Raw genomic sequence first — 22,017 nt, forward strand, 5'->3', positions numbered from 1 at the left:
ATTACATTTTCTTATGCATTGATTATAACAAATGTTACAAATCACGCCACTCTTGTAAATTCTTTAAAACTGTACATTAGAATACATAATTAAACTGGTCCACACCTGTGGAGTAACAGTTAGCACGTCTGGCTGCGAAACCAGGTGGCCCGGATTCGATTCCCGGTCGGGGAAAGTTATCTGGTTGAGGTTTTTTCCGGAGTTTTCCCTCAACCGAATATGAGCAAATGCTGGGTAACTTTCGGTGCTGGACCCCAGCTGGACACCAGCATTATCACCTTCATCTCATTCAGATGCTAAATAACTTAAGCTGTTTATAAAGGGTCGTAAAATAACTTACTAAAATAAAAAAATAATAATTAAACTGTAAAGAATCAAGTTCCTAAAGTCATATGATTTATAACAACTTTTGTAATAAGTGCGTAAGAAAGATGTCATTTTTAGTTAAAAATTGAAAAATAAAATCTGTACAAAGCAACTGACAGCACATTTTAAGCTTCAGAACACTAGTCAATTAAAGAAATGATACTTCTGAATAGTTCATTTTCTATTTGTAATATTTTTTTACCCTTAAAACTAAAGAAATAAGGTATTTTACAAACAACTTCATATTAGTGTAACTTTCTCGTGAATCATCCTGTATATGTAGTCTTGAGATTAATCTTTCATTTCTAAATTTGAAAGCATATTCCATGACTCAGATATTGTGGATCTACAAATTGGAACCGAATTACTGACAGGAGTCAGATTCCAGTCATTCTGGCAGAGGTCATTGCCTCTCCTAGCAATTCATTCTATAATCAATCTCTTTGAAAAATAATTAAGAATCAACTCCTCACCTGAACATGTTCATTCTTTTCCCACCTTCTTCTTTTTGTCTGTCTTTTTTCCCTTTGTTGTTTGTCTTGCTTACTTCTTTGGAAGAAAAATTCTTTAATTCAGCAATCTCTTCCTTAATTCTCACAATATTACCCTTCACTTCTTCAATTATTTCTTCGAGATGCTGCACTTTTCCGTATGCCAATGTAACTTTCTGTCAAACACACACACACACACAAAGATACTATAATACTTATCACAATGTTATAATTAATGTACAGGAATGGTAATATTTCAATATTGGTTCACATGTAATATTCGAATGTCTATTCATTCCTGATCATAATTTACTTTTTATCTTCCTTTCCAGACCACTTTCTTGATTTTTCTTTGCGCACAGTCGCTACTTAACATCCATTGTTATTATTTGTTACACAAGTATGGTCAGTTTAGTCACTGTTACTATTTACAATAGGAGCACAGGGTATTGGCGTCACACCACACCACTTAAACTGTTATGTCGAATATGCGAATTCCGATTTAAAATATGTTTATGGTATTACTCCCTTACTAATTCTAAGAAAGGTACTGAAAGTTTCAGAAGTATAGGGTTACTCAATATATAGTTAACAACTCCGTCAACACCCTGTGCAATTGGTTAAGGGTTAAAAGCTTCCTTCGTACATACAGAACAAAGTTGGACAAGTTTACTGTACATAGATTTATTTTGATGAAGTAATATTATTATACTATCCAATTACTGTATTTGACATACTTTCTCTTCTTAATTGAAACACAGTGAAACTGAAAGTAGAAACAGCACAAACACAAATTTAATGGGGAGTGTAAAGAGAAGCTGGTACAGGCTAAAAGAGCCTAAGATGATGATGATAATTCGATACAGTATTGTGAAGCATAAATTCTTGTGTGATAATGATAGAAGCTTTTTATAAATACCATTGCCATTCAAGTGAAAAGTATGGAATTTTAAGTGTATATTTTCAGGTGTAATGACTCATAAACCTAAATAGTAACACAATAATTCAATAACTTAGGAGAAATAACCATATAAACACTGAAAGACATCAGTAAGTACTGTAAGTTATAGCATCTAAAATTAATTTTTTTATATTACATTATTTTATTTTAATTTTCAATAAGGAAAAAAGATGATTACTGGTTACTGTATATTCTAGAAGAACTTACAATAAAGGTATTCATTGCTGTTCCCGCCAATATAGACAGAGATGGAGAAAACATTTTTACAAGAATGCCTGACTTCAAATGGTTGAAAGTATGGCCTTTAAAATGATGACATGAATCTATTAAAATTGCAGTGGCTCACTAGACTGTGTTTCATCTCGTTCAAACAATGCAAAATCCCAATAGTGGACACCTTTCAGGATTAAAAAATATCTGCTATTAAGAAACTCTATTTTGATATATACAATATTATGTTAGTGTTGAGATACATTACGTAATATTAGAGGAAAAATAACTTGCCACCCTACCCCATTATCTCCTGGCCTAGTTGCCTCATAAGTGGTGCCTTCTTGTATTGCTTGTGAGGTTCAAACATGTCTTCGGACGGTTGACTAAACAACAATTGTGTAAACTGCGTCCACCACTTTGGAGTAGTGGTCATCATGTCTGACTGCGAAATTAGTGGGCTCGGGATCGGATGCTGGTTGAGGTTTTCTTTCTGGGATTTCCCCCGACCCATTAAGAGCAAATACTGTGTAACTTTTGGTGTGGAACTCTGGCTTCATTTCATCATCATTGTCTTGAACTTACCATCAAATTTATTGATAACCATATTGCGGCTCTCCTCTGCTTCCATCAGTTCTCAGCTGCTTGTCTCGTCTCTTTAATTTGCCATGGGAGGTGATTATTTCTGATATTATATTATATTTCTGTAACATGCAAGGGTGATTCACACATTTTGCATATATTTCAATGGTTTATTACAAACATATTAATGAAAACAGGCTTTGTTCTTACAGCACTTTTATTTATACAATTTACTTGTTTACTTTTTTGTAGTTTTATACCAAGCACATCACTTAATCTGTGTTCAGCATAAGGCATGAAACCGCACATGGACATAAAATTTCATGTTTGGTTATCTATCCTGCATACATTCTTAAGTTAGATGCTATGGAACTACTCTGCAGCACATATAAGGATCACCTTCAAATTTATACAGATGGAGCTCTAAACCCTAATGATGGGACATCAGGAGCAGGGTATTATTTTCCAAGATATCAAGAAAGTTATTTCATACCATGTTCATCCTCCTCCAGTCTTGACACTGAATTGCTAGCTATTGACACTGCTCTTCAGTGTGTTACTCAAATTTCTGAAAAATCTATTTGCATATTTATCGATTCCAAGGGGACTATATTTAATATAATTAAATATGTACCCAACCTATACGCACATAGAATTATTTCAATTCAGAAACAACTAAGTAAACTAAAATAACTCCAAAAGAAAATAACATTTCAATGGAAACCTAGTCATTGTGGTATACCTGGAAACAAGAAAATCGATAATATTGCAAAACAGGCAACACATTTGCAACCAAGACCTTTTCAAGTGATACTCTATACAGTGCTTTTGCTTCAGTAAAGTCTCATTTTATAGACCTATGGATCAACATTTGGCTCTCCTCTGAGAAAGGAAAAATTTTACAGCCTTTACAAAAAAAAAAAAAAAAAAAAAAAAATTACCTGAAAATGTACAAAAACTTGCCCAGACAAGTTCAAACATTTTTAACAAGAGCCAGAACAGGTCACATTGTCATACAATTGTACCTACACTAATTTCACCTTTCTGATACTCCTAGTTGTCTGTGGTGCAATAATCATGATGAAGATCTGGAACACATTTTTCTATACTGTCCATCCATAAACCACAAAAGAAGTAAAATAAAATCATCAGTACCAGTTGGAGAAGACACAGCCATGCAGTATATATTGACTACACTCCAACTCTGGCTACTAGCAACAAGCATTTATAATGAACACTGATCAAAATATCCGTCATTTCTTATGAAAAACAAGAACTGAACAGTGGACTATAGTGGACTCTATGTTGTCAGCGAACAGCTGGATACATTAAGAAGATTGATTGTATTTTCCTACACACTACTAACATCTAACTCTTTCTCAACTTCGTCGGAACTTCCTAAAGCAGCAAACCTATTTGATGAAATTCCGACCTGATAATGTCATAAAACTTAATAAATGCTATAAAATTCAATGAACACTGGATTGCGTCTTTTGATGGGATGCTATGTTTGTTTACTTATTTCATATCATCACCATCACCATCACCATCACCATCATCACCACCACCACCACCACCACCACCACCACCAGCACCATCACCATCACCATCACCATCATCATTATTATTATTATTATTATTACTGAGTAGGGGTGCTTAGTAAATAAAAGAACGAAATCAGTTGACTTCAATTTTAGTTTGTGCGAACGTCACTGTGTGGTTAACTACTTAATGTGATTGTGATGTGATTTTCTCGTGCTGTTAATCAACACCATGGATAATTTTTAATTAAAAGACCGCAGATAGATCCTACCAAACGTGAGTGGGAACCCAACGATCATCAACAACCATCATGTTTCCCCATTTGCGGATTACTGCTGGTCCTACTAAAAACATAAGAAGAGTCGTCTTCTCCAGAATCTCCTGTAGATGGATCCACTTCATCATGAGGTACAGGTTCACGTGTGATTACATCAAATTCCTCTATAATTTCTAAATTATCATCAACTTCTGAATGAGAAGAAGAAGAAGAAGACGACGAAGGAGAAGAAGAACTAACATTTACCAAACTCCCTAGGTCTAACTTATCAGTTATAATCTACTAGTACTTTTCGACATATTGCAGAAAAAAACCATACTTCAAGACAGTAAGAGAGTAAGTGATCCTCAGCAATGAACAAATAAATTAAAATGTGGAACATATTTAACTTACATGTTGTAAGAACGGTAGGCTACTACCAACATAAATAATCCACAAAATAATTCAAAATAAAAAATAAGAAAATTAGTAAGTGAAGAAAAATTAAACTGTTCATTGTTGCTTTCCTCGTAAGATGTATTCTGTTTGATTTCAAATTTAAAAACATGAGTTGACTATTATTATTAACCTTCTAAGGACTGGGTGGGATGTTTTGGCACTCCAGTCGCAGTTTCTTGATTTAAAAACACATTAAATGCTCGTCTTATGTAATGATATATTTTTATTGTATCAAAGTCCGAATTCCACTACAAACTTTAAGAGAGGTGTTCAGGTGAAGTGTCTGAATGTATTTAGTAGTATTTAGTATTTATTTATTTAACCTGGTAGATTTATTTAACCTGGTAGAGATTACCTGATTAATGAAAGCTAGACATTTTATCATAGAAATTAAGAACAAAGAATATTTTTGTATTTACTGAATTACAAATTAAACCTACAATAACAAAAATCTATAGTAATGAAATTACCGGATATTGAAATATTTTGTGATAGATTAAGAGAAGTATTTACAAGAAACCATGTCTGAACGAGTCTCAATTACTGACCAAGTGCCTAGTAAGTTTGCGTTTGAATTCAATTTTATTTCGACAGTCCCTGATGCTAGCAGGTAACGAATTCCAGAGTCTTGGCAGGGCTATTGTGAAAGAGGATGAGTATGAGGAGGTACGATGGGATGGTATTGTTAGTATTGTTTCATGGCGAGAGCGTGTGTTCAGATTGTGAATGTTATATATACATACCGTGGGATCAAGTTTGTATCCTTGTGTCGCAGGTCTGTCGTCTGGGATTGGAACCTATATGTGACAACTGTCTGTACCTCTCTGTTGATCCCATGGTATGACAGATGTCTCAATTCTGGTGGGGTATATATGAAAAATAGCTCAACAGTTATTGTAGCTGTTCCAATAAATTTTCCCAATGAAATTGTACTTTCTTACTGTAAACGGCACCAGGAAAACTTATTTTTTTACGGCCCTCGTAATTGCGTTCGAGTGGCCAAAATTTGTACAAGCACTTGTTTTGACATTATTAACATGGTGGAAGAAAAAAAAACATGAGAATGTTTGCTTGTAAGCTTATTTTCATGATAATTTCACATCCAATAGACATAATTACCAAACTTTTGAAATGTTTCTGGCATTTGCCATAGCCGTGATTCTTCTTTTCTACAGAGGCCATATGATTGACAGCTCAGTTAAGAGTTCGATTGCTCGAAGTTAAGTTGTTAGTCTCTTGTCATAGTAAACATACTAAAAGCATAGGTTGCATTTTTTTTTTGTTTTCGTTTTACTATGGATTGAGTTTACTTTGTTTAAGATGTATCATTATTGTAATGTTATAATAAAGTTTTGTAGTGGAAGCAAAAAGTACAACCTTGATAATTTGTAAATACCGAAAGATTTATTTTAAGTACAATATTTACGAAGAAAGTAGACATTTTCTTGTGAATTATTTAAATTTCAATGATTTCGAAAAACGAATGTTTATGAACCTGTTTTCCATACTGCAGAATATTAAAAATATTTGAATATATTATTCATTATGTGAGGAGTAAAATAATACATTACGTAATTAACTTATTAAATATTTTTCAATAAGCATGATTAATATTACAGTTTCAGAATAAACCGTTTGTATGAACCTATTTCAATACGGACATATTGTACACAGAGTTCTGGATTTTACGTGTAGTATCATAAATTTAACATTCAACGTAAGAATGTTGTAACATTTGTAAGTATCCCAAGGTTGTAGCACAGTCTAGTATCTGTGACTAGTTGCAGGAAATGGGACCTAAATTCGGATTTTTTTTTTTTGTAGTTTCAAAAAGAGGATGACATACTGAGAATTTAAAAAAAAAAGTCATGGTTCTAGATGCTATGGTTTTAAATATATTACTTACTGAATGTTGATACTACATTTTGTACTTTTCGAGAAAAATGCAATTAAAGTTTTCATTTGTTTTCTTAGCAACTATAAGAAAGATCGTCGACCAGGAAGACCTTTAAGAAGACTGCTAGATGGGGCCGAAACAGGTCTACAGAGGCCTAATTCGTGAAGGATGATGATGATGACTATAAGAAAGATTTAGGTATTTAAGAAGCACTGTGTAAAACTACGTCCTAGTTTAGTATGTCCCTTTTCGCGCAATGGGTCACATATACAGTCACGAAGCTTGGGTTGATGAGGGTACAAGGAACAATAGACTGTGCAGGTACTATTTCGCATTGTCTGTGATGAGGCGATAGTAGCGATCCTAGTGGTTAGCAACTATTTATGGATGCATATTCCCTATGTATTGAGCTTCGTGACTGTATATACTAGATTGTGGTTGTAGTTCGTAGTAGTAGATAATTTTTATAGAAGAAAGCTGCTACAATAGCCACGCGAGCCACAACCCTCTCGTAGTGGTGAGTGACCTTGACAAGACTCTCCTACACTAATCAGTTTAAGATTGGAAAAAGCTCTTTTCCCCTACTGCCACAATCACTGGAGTAGAGGAAAATCCGAAGGGCAATAAATACATTTTTTAATGCAATACACCTATTGTTGCAAGCAAGGTACTCAAGCATTTTCATGGAGTTTTTAATCTCTACTGGAAGAATTGCCTTCAGTGCCTCGATTTCTTCACGAAGAGTGTAACACCTGTATTAGCCACTTTTATGGTGTTTACTTATTCTTTATCCTTTTCTGGCTTGGCATCTGTCATATCACTTCCAGGTCTATTGCGCATTTCTTATAATATTCTTAGATGCGGGGCCCGATTGGGATAAATCGGTTGATATTTGTAAAGCTGTATTTTCTCCTGGAATCCATTAAACATTTTTTATTCTTAGAGATTTAAAAATTGCTTCCCTTTATTCTGAATACACTGCGCGGTAATTTGTAGATTATTTCCAGAATCGTTAAAAATAGTTGGGAATAAGCCGCCTCCCATACAGTTAGCAGTCAATGTACTCACTGGCAGAGAGGGACCCAGCTGCCAATGGTGCGGGGGAGTACGGGGAGGCGCGGTGTGACACGCCTGACGTCGTGCTAATCTTCTGCGAAGTGTAGTCCTCTGTGACGCCCAGCGACACTGAAAATAAAATTCCTTGTTATAGTACAATTAACGTTTCTTTAGGGTCCAGTACTGAAGATAAAATTCCTTGTTATAGTAGAATTAATGTTACTTTAAAGTCCAGACAAGACTCTCCTACACTTGTTTCATTCCCTTGCATGCCAAATCTTGCCTGTTGAACATTTCAGCACATCGAAAGCCTTTGTCTTGAACTTACCAATCTGCTTTTCCTCCTCTTCATGAGGACGGACCTCTGTGTCTGCAGCCTGTAACATGAGTGCAGGGGAGTACCGGGAGGCGCTGTGCGACACGCCCGACTTCTGCGAAGTGTAGTCCTCTGTGACGCCCAGCGACACTGAAAATAAAATTCCTTGTTATAGTACATTTGTTCAACTTTTATCTCTTGCAACTGGTACGCGTAGACTAACATTAGCTATATATACACAATCTGCGCATTATGCAAGTTAAGGCAAAACCGGGGTATGGCCAGACCATGGTAGCCTACTTGTGGCTGATATGGACGAACCTGCTGGGTGGCTGTGGTCCCCTCTTGAAGGGTTAGCATCTAACCAGTGACATGGAGAGGGTTACAAACCCCCCATTGATCGGTAAGCATGACTAGCCGCCCCTGGAGCGGACTACGGTCGAGATGGGACTGGTACCATGAAATGGCGTAGGCTCTGGATTAGGACGGGGTTCGTCTGTACCACAGGGAACATTTTGCAATAATTGCAAATTATTTGGCTTAATCCTTGAGAGATGACGTGGATTTAGTCTTCCGTTGTTATTCCTTCATTACGCTTCTATTTTGTCTTTTATCAAATCGATCTAACATACAAGAAAATTTTCACTATTATTGTCAGTGAGGCTATCGTCTTGTTAATTTCAGCTGTGTAATATGCATCAATTTAGATTCGATGTCCTGCAGATGTTTTACTTGTTAGACTTTACGGTCCTATTTTCCTGGCAGTAAAATTGACGGAATTCTAAATCCTTAGCTTGCATATTAATTTGATATTTGTAAAGCTGTATTTTGTCCTGGAATCCATTAAACATTTTTTATTCTTAGAGATTTAAAAATTGCTTCCCTTTATTCTGAACACACTGCACGGTAATTTGTAGATTATTTCCAGAATCGTTAAAAATAGTTGGGAATAACTGGCAGAGAGGGACGCAGCTGCCAGTGGTGCGGGGGAGTACTGGGAGGCGCGGTGCGACACGCCCGACTTCTGTGAAGTGTAGTCCTCTGTGACGCCCAGCGACACTAAAAATAAAATTCCTTGTTATAGTACATTTGTGCAACTTTTATCTCTTGCGACTGGTACGTGTAGACTAACATTAGCTATATATACACACAATATTCTTGTCACGAGACATAATCATATACTTAGTCTTTTCGGGATTTACTTCCAAACCTATCACTTTACTTGCTTCAAGTAGAATTTCCGTGTTTTCCCTAATCGTTTGTGGATTTTCTCCTAAAATATTCACGTATTCCGCATAGACAAGAAGCTGATGTAACCCTTTCAATTCCAAACCTTGTGTTATCCTGAACTTTTCTAATGGCATATTCTAGAGCAAAGTTAAAAAGTAGAGGTGACAATGCATCTCCCTGCTTTAGCCAAATCTTGCCTGTTCAACATTTCAGCACATCGAAAGCCTTTGTCTTGAACTAACCAATCTGCTTTTCCTCCTCTTCATGAGGACAGACCCCTGTGTCTGCAGCCTGTAACATGAGTGCGGGAGAGTACCGGGAGGCGCGGTGCGACACGCCCGACTTCTGCGAAGTGTAGTCCTCTGTGAAAATAAAATTCCTTGTTATAGTATAATTAACGTTACTTTAGGGTCCAGTACTGAATGCGACACGCCCGACTTCTGCGAAGTGTAGTCCCCTGTGATGCCCAGCGACACTGAAAATAAAATTCCTTGTTATAGTACAGTTAACGTTACTTTAGGGTCCAGTACTGTCTCGTTGGCGTGAGGAAGATAAGAGAGCCTTATTACCGGTAGTGTTTAATCGCCCAACTCCGCGTTTATCAGTGTCTGTTAGAAAACAAAAAAAACCCGGAAATTCTTATCAATAACATTTGTGAGTTCCCAAAGTAAACTTGAATTACTTTATAAAACAGTATACATTGATTCCTGATAACTTTAATCATTTTGTATTTATAAAACATTGAAAGTGTCTATTTCTTTTGTATTAACCTGGTATCACTATTTGTGCAGTCGTCAGTTTTTAGTGCAAAATCAAATTTTATTTGCAGTGATTTTGTGTGATAAGCTAGGTGCCAAAATTAAGATCTGGTTCTCATATTTTGCTTCGTTTCATTCCCTTGCATGCCAAATCTTGCCTGTTGAACATTTCAGCACATAGAAAGCCTTTGTCTTGAACTTACCAATCTGCTTTTCCTCCTCTTCATGAGGACGGACCTCTGTGTCTGCAGCGTGTAACATGAGTGCGGGGGAGTACCAGGAGGCACGGTGCGTCACGCCCGACTTCTGCGAAGTGTAGTCCTCTGTGACACCCAGCGACACTGAAAATAAAATTCCTTGTTATAGTACATTTGTGCAACTTTTATCTCTTGCGACTGGTACGCGTAGACTAACATTAGCTATATATACACAATCTGCGCATTATGCAAGTTAAGGCAAAACCAGGGTATGGCCAGACCTTGGTAGCCTACTTGTGGCTGATATGGACGAACCTGCTGGGTGGCTGTAGTCCGCTCTTGAAGGGTTAGCATCTAACCAGTGACATGGAGAGGGTTACAAACCCCCCATTGATTGGTAAGCATGACTAGCCGCCCCTGGAGCGGACTTCGGTCGAGATGGGACCGGTACGATGAAACGGCGTAGGCTCTGGATTAGGACGGGGTTCGTCTGTACAGCCACAGGAGCATTTTGTAATAATTGTAAATTATTTGTCTTAATCCTTGAGAGATAACGTGGATTTAGTCTTCCGTTGTTATTCCTTCATTACACTTCTATTTTGTCTTTCATGAAATCGATCTAACATACGGGTCATTCCATATAAAATCAACCAGGCGCTCAACCCGACCGACTCAGATTTCTTTCAAATTTTGAGGGTTTGTTTTACCTGCCGCTCTAACTAAAACTGCCGAGTTTCATATGTCCTGTGCTTTTCGTTTCCTGTCAGAGGCATTTCAAACATGAAGAAAAATCATATTTTTGTAAGCACGCCGCTTCAATTAAAATTATATATCTCAGCAACGTCTCCAGATAAATTTACAAAAATTGGGTGATACATTCTTAATATGTGATAGTTTTTATTGCTTATATTGTTTTCTGCATGTATTCAATTACACTAAAAAAACATGGTGAAACAATTTTCATATATTCATATTTAAAAATGCGGGGGTTCTATTTTAAGGAAAAAAATATATAGTACGGCTCAATTAGTGATATAATGAACTGATAAGTTTCAACTTGGAATCATCATAGGTTACAAAGATAAAAATTATTATGTTACTGCAAGCGTAAGCTAACCGTCTAAGTCGCGATAATTATGTCCCACACATTCGTTGTATTTAATTATATTTGATCATATTCTTGAATGTCGCTATGTAATTTAACATGTATTAGATAATTCAAATTTTTAAAATTATTACTTGAAATAAATTATTGTCGCATGGATTTTGTTAAACCTGAAGTTCTGTAAGAAATGCTTACCTTTCATTGTTGAGATGAAATAGCCTGATCATCATTCCAGACAGGATGCTGCTTTGTTTCAGCTGCATTTTAAAACTGCTTAGCAAGTATAATACCCATCCTAAACAGCAGGACTGTATGAAACTTGTGTTCCAGGCACTGTGGTGGATTTTGCAAATCGAAGAGCAAGCATTTTTTCCTCTTCAGTATAGCTTTTTTCAGTCACATAAACGGTATTAATGTTTGGGAGATGATCCCTTTTCCAGTCGTACAATTCCCTAGGTGTAGTTATTTGTTTATCGGATGGTCTCTGCAAACTAGCACAAACCGCAGACCTTTTAAGTGTCCCACCTACAATGTCGCATGCTCTTTTGCCATGTGATATGCAAAAATAATGCAATTCTGCTGGAAATCCAAAATCTTCTTCATGTAATGTGAGGTTCAGGAAATGTTTTCCTATTTTTTATACTGAGCAGAGAATCCTTCGGAGAAATACATAATTTTTGTGGTGAATTACAGATGTTAGTTTTAATGACTCCATTAGATATTTTTTAAACAGATGTACAGCTGTAGTGTCATATTTCGGGCAGTGTGAAATTATTATCAGATTTTTAATAGAGACTGTATCGGATGACGATTCGTTATAATATATTACGAAAGTATGAATGGTTGTCTGCACATTAGTCCTATGATATGACTGAATTTCATCTTGGATTACGAAATAATAGTTTTCAGTGAAGTCGCATAACACAACAAGCTGGCATGGCTGTAGAAATGATTTCATATCACGTAGAAACTTACTTTGTTCAGATGATATAAATGAGTGAGTCAGTAAATCACCAAGTTTCTCCAAGAGACAGTCGAAAAATTTGTCTGTAGGTTTCATTATGGTCTCAAGCGTTGATCGGTCAGTCGTCGTCCACTGCTTGTAGGTCACTGATTCACTGAAGTTTTATACGAATCATTTCTCTAAACCCTCTCTTATTTTGAATGGTTCAGGACATTCTGTACATTTCCTGAACAAGCAATTTATGAGGAGGATTACACACCATAGTAGCCAAGAAATGTTAAGTTGGAAGGTATGGAGAAAAAAAAATCTTGAAATCCACGTAGACCTGAAACTTTAATAAATTGCTTCCGGCATAAGTTTTACATTCTGATAAGGACACAAACACAGACAGTATAGTTCCACTAACTCCAGCTAGAATACAATTTCTTGGTCAGGGTTAGAATTTTTAAACACTGCATATAATTAATTTCTGCTCATGTGATTTACTCCCTGATTCTTTAATCACAATAAATATTTCTTACCAGGCATCATTCTGCTTATCTCGTCAGAACAACAGAAGTCTTTAACTTTACCGGCAACAGCCACGAGCAAGGGTTTTCCAGGTTTCGGATTTGGTGAACACGAAATTCCCTTTCCCTTTGTCAGGACTTTTGCTTTCCGAATTATGTATTTGAAAGCTCAAAGAAACTCTTTTTTATATTATTTATGCTCCAGCTTTTAGGTAGTAGTGTTAAAATGGTGATTTTCTCACTTTTATCTGAATTTTGAAAATGTTCCTGCAACTGAGACAAAATTTCAGAATCAGAAAGGTCCTGGTTCCTCGGCATCTTTAATATCGAAGACTTTATCTTTTACAATATTTTCAAATTTCTGTCTTTTATATTTATCTTGTTGTAAACTTTTTTGTTTAATAAGGAACATACCTTGGTCAAAAAGACTTGTATTTAATGAACTTACATTTGCTGTAGAGTCGACGTATTCTTCATTACTAGGGTCATTATGAGGATTCTGCGTAATAGCATCACATTATATTTTTATTTCTTTGCGACACATAGCGCACACCTTTTGTTCCTGTTTTAAATCAGGAAATATATGAAGCATCCACGATATAACACTTCTTAAATTTTTCTTCTAATTACAATGCCCTGATTTCTCGAAGGGATTGCAGCAAACATAGGCCTATAACTTAAAACGAGACTCCATTACATCGCACAAAACTACCACATACTACAAAAACTAACGACACTGCACTTGAAACAGATTGCACATTTTGTATGAATTGAAGACTGTATAAACTGCCACTCATGACGGCCTGACAGATCGATGACGCAGCTTATCAGACAAGTAGGAACTCATGCGCATGCAGTGTTGGTGTAAGACGGGGTTAAGTGCTACAAACCAATACATTGATATATTTTTTTACTGATATTCCTGAAACGTTTCCAAAATGAAACTTACACCAAGGGGAGAATACTCTTACCTCTATAACATACATTTTTTGCGAAATAATTTATGTCCCGCATTTAAAGATATTCAATGTTAAAATGTGTTTCACGTGACTATTCAATAAAGAATTCATTACTTTGATGCAAACCTATTTTTATTGAAACGTATGATCCATTAGCTTTAAAATAAGCCCAAGCTTAAGATTCTACTTCAATTAGAAGAGAAGTTACGAATTATTTTTGTTGACATAGTATGCGACATTTTTACATTTTTTCTCGTATTGACAGAATTGCTGTATGGATATCGTGCATTATTGAGGGCTAAAATTTTACGTAATTAATTAACTTAAGGTTCTTCACCATTCCACCAAATTTAATGAAAATCTGAGGTGGTCGGGTTGAAAAGTCCACTTTTTTGTGTTGATTTGACATGGAATGGCCCATACAAGAAAATTTTCACTATTATTGTCAGTGAGGCTATCGTCTTGTTAATTTCAGCTGTGTAATGTGCATCAATTTAGTTTCGATGTCCTGCAGATGTTTTTCTTGTTAGACTTTATGTTCTTATTTTCCTGGCAGTAAAATAGACGGAATTCTAAATCCTTAGCTTGCATATTAATTTGATATTTATAAAGTGTATTTTGTCCTGGAATCCATTAAATATTTTTTATTCTTAGACATTAAAAAATTGCTTCCCTTTATTCTGAACACACTGCACGGTAATTTGTAGATTATTTCCAGAATCGTTAAAAAAAGTTGGGAATAAGCTGCCTCCCATACAGTTAGCAGTCAATGTACTCACTGGCAGAGAGGGACGCAGCTGCCAATGGTGTGGGGGAGTACCGGGAGGCGCGGTGCGACACGCCCGACTTCTGCGAAGTGTAGTCCTCTGTGACGCCCAGCGACACTGAAAACAAAAATTCCTTGTTATAGTACAATTAACGTTACTTTAGGGTCCAGTACTGTCTCGTTGGCGCGAGGAAGATAAGAGAGACTTATTACCGGTAGTGTTTAATCGCCCAACTCCGCGTTTATCAGTGTCTGTTAGAAAACAAAAAAAGTCCGGAAATTCTTATCAATAACATTTGTGAGTTCCCAAAGTAAACTTGAATTACTTTATAAAACAGTATAAATTGATTATCTGGTTCTCATATTTTGCTTTGTTTCATTGCCTTGCATGCCAAATCTTGCCTGTTGAACATTTCAGCACATCGAAAGCCTTTGTCTTGAACTTACCAATCTGCTTTTCCTCCTCTTCATGAGGACGGACCTCTATGTTGCAGCCTGTAACATGAGTGCAGGGGAGTACCGGGAGGCGCGGTGCACAACGCCAGACTTCTGTGAAGTGTAGTCCTCTGTGACGCCCAGCGACACTGAAAATAAAATTCCTTGTTATAGTACATTTGTGCAACTTTTATCTCTTGCGACTGGTACGTGTAGACTAACATTAGCTATATATACACAATATTCTTGTCATGAGACCTAATCATATACTTAGTCTTTTCGGGATTTACTTCCAAACCTATCGCTTTACTTGCTTGAAGTAGAATTTCCGTGTTTTCCCTAATCGTTTGTGGATTTTCTCCTAAAATATTCACGTCATCCGCATAGACAAGAAGCTGATGTAATCCTTTCAATTCCAAACCCTCTGTGTTATCCTGAACTTTTCTAATGGCATATTCTAGAGCAAAGTTAAAAAGTAGAGGTGACAATGCATCTCCCTGCTTTAGCCAAATCTTGCCTGTTGAACATTTCAGCACATCGAAAGCCTTTGTCTTGAACTTACCAATCTGCTCTTTTCCTCCTCTTCATGAGGACGGACCTCTGTGTCTGCAGCCTGTAACATGAGTGCGGGGGAGTACCAGGAGGCGCGGTGCGACACGCCCGACTTCTGCGAAGTGTAGTCCTCTGTGACGCCCAGCGACACTGAAAATAAAATTCCTTGTTATAGTACATTTGTGCAACTTTTATCTCTTGCGACTGGTACGTGTATACTAACATTAGCTATATATACACAATATTCTTGTCACGAGACATAATCATATACTTAGTCTTTTCGGGATTTACTTCCAAACCTATCGCTTTACGTGCTTCAAGTAGAATTTCCGTGTTTTCCCTAATCGTGTGGATTTTCTCCTAAAATATTCACGTCATCCGCATAGACAAGAAGCTGATGTAACCCGTTCAATTCCAAACCCTCTGTGTTATCCTGAACTTTTCTAATGGCATATTCTGGAGCAAAGTTAAAAAGTAGAGGTGACAATGCATCTCCCTGCTTTAGCCAAATCTTGCCTGTTGAACATTTCAGCACATCGAAAGCCTTTGTCTTGAGCTTACCAATCTGCTTTTCCTCCTCTTCATGAGGACGGACCTCTGTGTCTGCAGCCTGTAACATGAGTGCGGGGGAGTACCGGGAGGCGCGGTGCGACACGCCCGACTTCTATGAAGTGTAGTCCTCTGTGAAAATAAAATTCCTTGTTGTAGTACAATTAACGTTACTTTAGGGTCCAGTACTGAATGCGACATGCCCGACTTCTGCGAAGTGTAGTCCTCTGTGATGCCCAGCGACACTGAAAATAAAATTCCTTGTTATAGTACAGTTAACGTTACTTTAGGGTCCAGTACTGTCTTGTTGGCGCGAGGAAGATAAGAGAGACTTATTACCGGTAGTGTTTAATCGCCCAACTCCGCGTTTATCAGTGTCTGTTAGAAAACAAAAAAAGTCCGGAAATTCTTATCAATAACATTTGTGAGTTCCCAAAGTAAACTTGAATTACTTTATAAAACAGTATAAATTGATTCCTGATAACTTTAATCATTTTGTATTTATAAAACATTGAAAGTGTCTATTTCTTTTGTATTAACCTGGTATCACTATTCGTGCAGTCGTCAGTTTTTAGTGCAAAATCAAATTTTATTTGCAGTGATTTTGTGTGATATGCTAGGTGCCAAAATTAAGATCTGGTTCTCATATTTTGCTTCGTTTCATTCCCTTGCGTGCCAAATCTTGCCTGTTGAACATTTCAGCACATCGAAAGCCTTTGTCTTGAACTTACCAATCTGCTTTTCCTCCTCTTCATGAGGACGGACCTCTGTGTCTGCAGCGTGTAACATGAGTGCGGGGGAGTACCGGGAGGCGCGGTGCGTCACGCCCGACTTCTGCGAAGTGTAGTCCTCTGTGACGCCCAGCAACACTGAAAATAAAATTCCTTGTTATAGTACATTTGTGCAACTTTTATCTCTTGCGACTGGTACGCGTAGACTAATATTAGCTATATATACACAATCTGCGCATTATGCAAGTTAAGGCAAAACCGGGGTATGGCCAGACCTTGGTAGCCTACTTGTGCCTGATATGGACGAACCTGCTGGGTGGCTGTGGTCCCCTTTTGAAGGGTTAGCATCTAACCAGTGACATGGAGAGGGTTACAAACCCCCCATTGTTTGGTAAGCATGACTAGCCGCCCCTGGAGCGGACTTTGGTCGAGATGGGACCGGTACGATGAAACGGCGTAGGCTCTGGATTAGGACGGGGTTCGTCTGTACAGCCACAGGGAGCATTTTGTAATAATTGCAAATTATTTGTCTTAATCCTTGAGAGATGACGTGGATTTAGTCTTCCGTTGTTATTCCTTCATTACACTTCTATTTTGTCTTTCATCAAATCGATCAAACATACAAGAAAATTTTCACTATTATTGTCAGTGAGGCTATCGACTTGTTAATTTCAGCTGTGTAATGTGCATCAATTTAGATTCGATGTCCTGCAGATGTTTTACTTGTTAGACTTTACGGTCTTATTTTCCTGGCAGTAAAATTGACGGAATTCTAAATCCTTAGCTTGCATATTAATTTGATATTTGTAAAGCTGTATTTTCTCCTGGAATCCATTAAACCTTTTTTATTCTTAGAGGTTTAAAAATTGCTTCCCTTTATTCTGAATACACTGCGCGGTAATTTGTAGATTATTTCCAGAATCGTTAAAAATAGTTGGGATTAAGCTGCCTCCCATACAGTTAGCAGTCAATGTACTCACTGGCAGAGAGAGACGCAGCTGCCAATGGTGTGGGGGAGTACTGGGAGGCGCGATGCGACATGCCCGACTTCTGCGAAATGTAGTGTTCTGTGACGCCCAGCGACACTGAAAATAAAATTCCTTGTTATAGTACAATTAACGTTACTTTAGGGTCCAGTACTGTCTCGTTGGCGCGAGGAAGATAAGAGAGACTTATTACCGGTAGTGTTTAATCGCCCAACTCCGCGTTTATCAGTGTCTGTTAGAAAACAAAAAAAGTCCGGAAATTCTTATCAATAACATTTGTGAGTTCCCAAAGTAAACTTGAATTACTTTATAAAACAGTATAAATTGATTATCTGGTTCTCATATTTTGCTTTGTTTCATTGCCTTGCATGCCAAATCTTGCCTGTTGAACATTTCAGCACATCGAAAGCCTTTGTCTTGAACTTACCAATCTGCTTTTCCTCCTCTTCATGAGGACGGACCTCTGTGTCTGCAGCCTGTAACATGAAAGGGTGATTCACACATTTTGCATATATTTCAATGGTTTGTTAAAAACATATTAATTGAAACAGGCTTTGGTCTTACAGCATTTTTATTTACACACTTTACTTGTTTACTTTTTTGTAGTTTTTTACCAGGCACATCACTTAATCTGTGTTCAGCATAAGGCATGAAACCGCACATGGACATAAAATTTCATGTTTGGCTATCTATCATGCATACATTCTTAAATTAGATGCTATGGAACTAATGTGCAGCACACATAAGGATCACCTTCAAATTTATACAGATGGATCTCTAAATCCTTATAATGGGACATCAGGAGCAGAGTATTATATTCCAAAATATCAATAAAGTTATTTCATACCATGTTCATCCTCCTCCAGTCTTGACACTGAATTGCTAGCTATTGACACTGCTCTTCAGTGTATTACTCAAATTTCTGAAAAATCTATTTGCATATTTATCGATTCCAAGGGGACTATATTTAATATAATGAAATATGTACCCAACCTATACGCACATAGAATTATTTCAATTCAGAAACAACTAAGTAAACTAAAAAACTCCAAAAGAAAATAACATTTCAATGGAAACCTAGTATGCCAGCGATCTCTCAAGTTTTCTTGTAGGTTCCAGTTGATTTAAATTAAAGCATAGAGGAATCATGGAAACTACATGACTGAAATTAACGATAAGTTACCCGTTTGAAAGAAAATAAGTTGCTAGGCTTGCACGCATTGTCTTTTTGGTATACCTGGAAACGAGAAAATCGATAATATTGCAAAACAGGCAACACATTTGCAATCAACACCTCTTCAAGTGATACTCTATACAGTGCTTTTGCTTCAGTAAAGTCTCATTTTATAAACCTATGGATCAACATTTGGCTCTCTTCTGGAAAAAAAAAAAAAAAACCAAATGACCTGAAAATGTACAAAAACTTGCCCAGACATGTTCAAACATTTTTAACAAGAGCCAGAACAGGTCACATTGTCATACAATTATACCTACACCGATTTCACCTTTCTGATACTCCTACTTGTCTATGGGGTAATAATCATGATGAAGATCTGGAACACATTCTTCTATACTGTCCATTCATAAACCACAAAAGAAGTAAATTAAAATCATCAGTACCAGTTGCTGAAGACACAGCCATGCAGTATATATTGACTACACTCCAACTCTGGCTACTAGCAACAGGCATTTATAATGAACACTGATCCCTCATTTCTCATGAAAAACAAGAACTGAAAAGACTACAGTGGATTCTATGTTGTCAGCGAACAGCTGGATACATTAAGAAGATTGATTGATTGATATTTTCCCACACACTATTAACATCTAACTCTTTCTCAACTTCGTCGGAAATTCCTAAAGCAGCAAACCTAGTTGATGAAATTCTGACCTGATAATGTCATAAAACTTAATAAATGCTATAAAATTCAATGAACACTGGATTGCGTCTTTTGATGGGATGCTATGTTTGTTTAATTATTTCATCATAATTGTCGTCGTCGTCATCGTCATCATCATCATCATCATCATCATCATCATCATCATCATCATCAAAGCTTTCAAACCACTGTTGAGCTGTTCCAGCCTCAGAATTCATGCATCATTCATTGGTCGGCCCTGCTGTCTTCTTCCATTTGGAGTGTATTTCATTATCAATTTTCGTAATCTGATCTAGACAGTCATTTATTCAATCCAATTCGTGACTGCAAGCAATAAATTAAAGTATATTTTGTTTTTCTTTATGTCTAAAGTCATGAATTGAGTGCGTTAGAATACCTGCTGTTTTATTTGTCCAAAGAGTCTTCTTTATGTCTAAAGTCATTAAACTTGTCTGTTTTAGAAAACTGTGCAAATCGAGTGAAGTATAACCTTCATCTGCCTTAACTATGACTGGGTAAAGCATCATCTTTAAAGTATGATTGGAGATTTTTCAGTAGTTTGTTGCGAGTTTGTTGATATCCATTAATCCTCTTCCACTTTACGAGCCATTATGGGAAAAACACACACATATATCCCTCTCCCCCCCCTTCTCATATTTTTATTTTAGTATGTTATTTTGCGACGCATTATCAACATCTCAGGTTATTTAGCGTCTGAATGAGATGAAGGTGATAATGCCGGTGAAATGAGTTCAGAGTCCAGCACCTAAAGTTACCCAGCATTTGCTCATATTGGGTTGAGGGAAAATCCCGGGAAAAAACTCAACCAGGTAACTTGTCCTGACTGGGAATCGAACCCAGGCCACCTGGTTTTGCAGCCAGACGTGCTAACCGTTACTCCACAGGTGTGGGCTTGTATATATTTTATCATCATCGTCTTGAACTGTACATAAAATTGAAGCTTTTGTAATGAGATGAAATAAAATATTTTGAAGTTTTATGTAATAATTTTAAAGGGTTAGGTGTAGCCCTAGATCATATATGTAACAGATAACTCATCACTATGTTAAAATCGGCAGCACTTTGAAGAGAACAACTGCCAGGATTGCCACCCGTCCTCCATAAACGAATACAAGATGGTAGTACAGTTGCTAATGCAATTCAAATGGAAATTATGATGTCTCCTTATGTAACAACTAGATGGCAGCGTAGTAAACCTAACAAAAGTTGTTAACGTCAAAGCCTATAAAGCCGACCTAACTGTTACATCTATGATCTTTAGGGCATAGCTTACAGCAGTAAAATTTTTGGAAATATTCAACATTTTTTTTTCTCCATTACTGTAAGGCTACCTTATATAATGATGAAAATTGGTATGTGTAAAACACTATCCTTCTGCTATACGAAAAATATATTTTTATGATTTAAAATTCAAAGTTCACTGTGCAGTGATGAAGCGTTTCCCTCATAACTCATAAACTTAACTTTTTCATGTTCTCTCTCTTTTATTTTATTGCTGAAACTCATGTTTACAATATCATGCTCTTTCAACTACATTTCTTAATAAACAATATATATTTTTTTTATTTTGTGTTAAATATTTGACCATTTTTTAAAATGAATTTATTTTTTATCACACAATGTATCAAAGGTAGAGAAGTGATTGTAGATACGACCTGGATAAATACACACAAAAAATTTCATACACAATATTGTTCATTTTGTAGTTGGAATCCCCTGGTAGAGGGGCAGAGAAGGCCTGACGGCCTTATCTCTACCAGGTTAAATAAATAAATACTACTAATACTAATGTTGGATACTTTTTGAGTTATGAGGGAAACACTTCATCACTGCACAGTGAACTTCGAATTTTGAAAAAAAAAAAAAATATATATATATATATATATATAAATAAATAATTTCTTTTAAATAGTAAAAACATGTTTATAGCAGAAGGACAGTGTTTTACACATACTAATTTTCATTATTGTACAAGATACAGTAATGAAGGAAATAAAATGTTGAATAATTCCAAAATGTTACTCCTTTAAGCTGTACCTAACCCCTTAAGCTTTATCTTGTTGGAAACATGAACCCACAGTGTAATGTTCTCAGACGTGTTGATATCGAAAGATCTGTGACGAAAAAGAATAAGACTGAATATTTTACAAAAGTAGAAGGCCCGGGCTTTCCGTGGTGGACTCTATTAAGCTGAGCAACCCAGCTCAAGGTTGTGGTAACCAATCCCTTCGGCGAACTG

The 22,017-nt window shown here is 36.6% G+C and overlaps 1 protein-coding gene across 5 annotated transcripts in view; it reads right to left on the reverse strand.

Annotated features, from left to right (window-relative positions):
- LOC138696106 (uncharacterized) overlaps positions 1-16,292 on the reverse strand; it is an 88,705-nt gene extending 72,413 nt beyond the window's left edge. Inside the window, exons 1-9 of one of the 5 annotated variants that reach the window (XM_069820650.1) lie at positions 16,173-16,292; positions 15,072-15,208; positions 14,638-14,742; positions 10,328-10,465; positions 9,609-9,728; positions 8,149-8,286; positions 7,833-7,949; positions 2,614-2,732; positions 840-1,033 (exon numbers count right to left, since the gene is read on the reverse strand). In XM_069820650.1, coding sequence (XP_069676751.1) covers positions 2,725-2,732; positions 7,833-7,949; positions 8,149-8,286; positions 9,609-9,728; positions 10,328-10,465; position 14,638 — 522 coding nt within the window. In that variant the 5' untranslated portion in view covers positions 14,639-14,742; positions 15,072-15,208; positions 16,173-16,292 and the 3' untranslated portion in view covers positions 840-1,033; positions 2,614-2,724. Of the gene's footprint in view, positions 1-839; positions 1,034-2,613; positions 2,736-7,832; positions 7,950-8,148; positions 9,196-9,608; positions 9,729-10,327; positions 10,466-14,637; positions 14,743-15,071; positions 15,209-16,172 lie in introns of those variants that run through there. The other 4 variants (XM_069820653.1, XM_069820652.1, XM_069820651.1 and 1 more) reach the window with 4 other exon arrangements.
- Positions 16,293-22,017: the final 5,725 nt, after the last annotated feature.

Source organism: Periplaneta americana, chromosome 3 (assembly GCF_040183065.1).
Source record: "Periplaneta americana isolate PAMFEO1 chromosome 3, P.americana_PAMFEO1_priV1, whole genome shotgun sequence".
In the NCBI taxonomy this organism is placed as follows: domain Eukaryota; kingdom Metazoa; phylum Arthropoda; class Insecta; order Blattodea; family Blattidae; genus Periplaneta; species Periplaneta americana.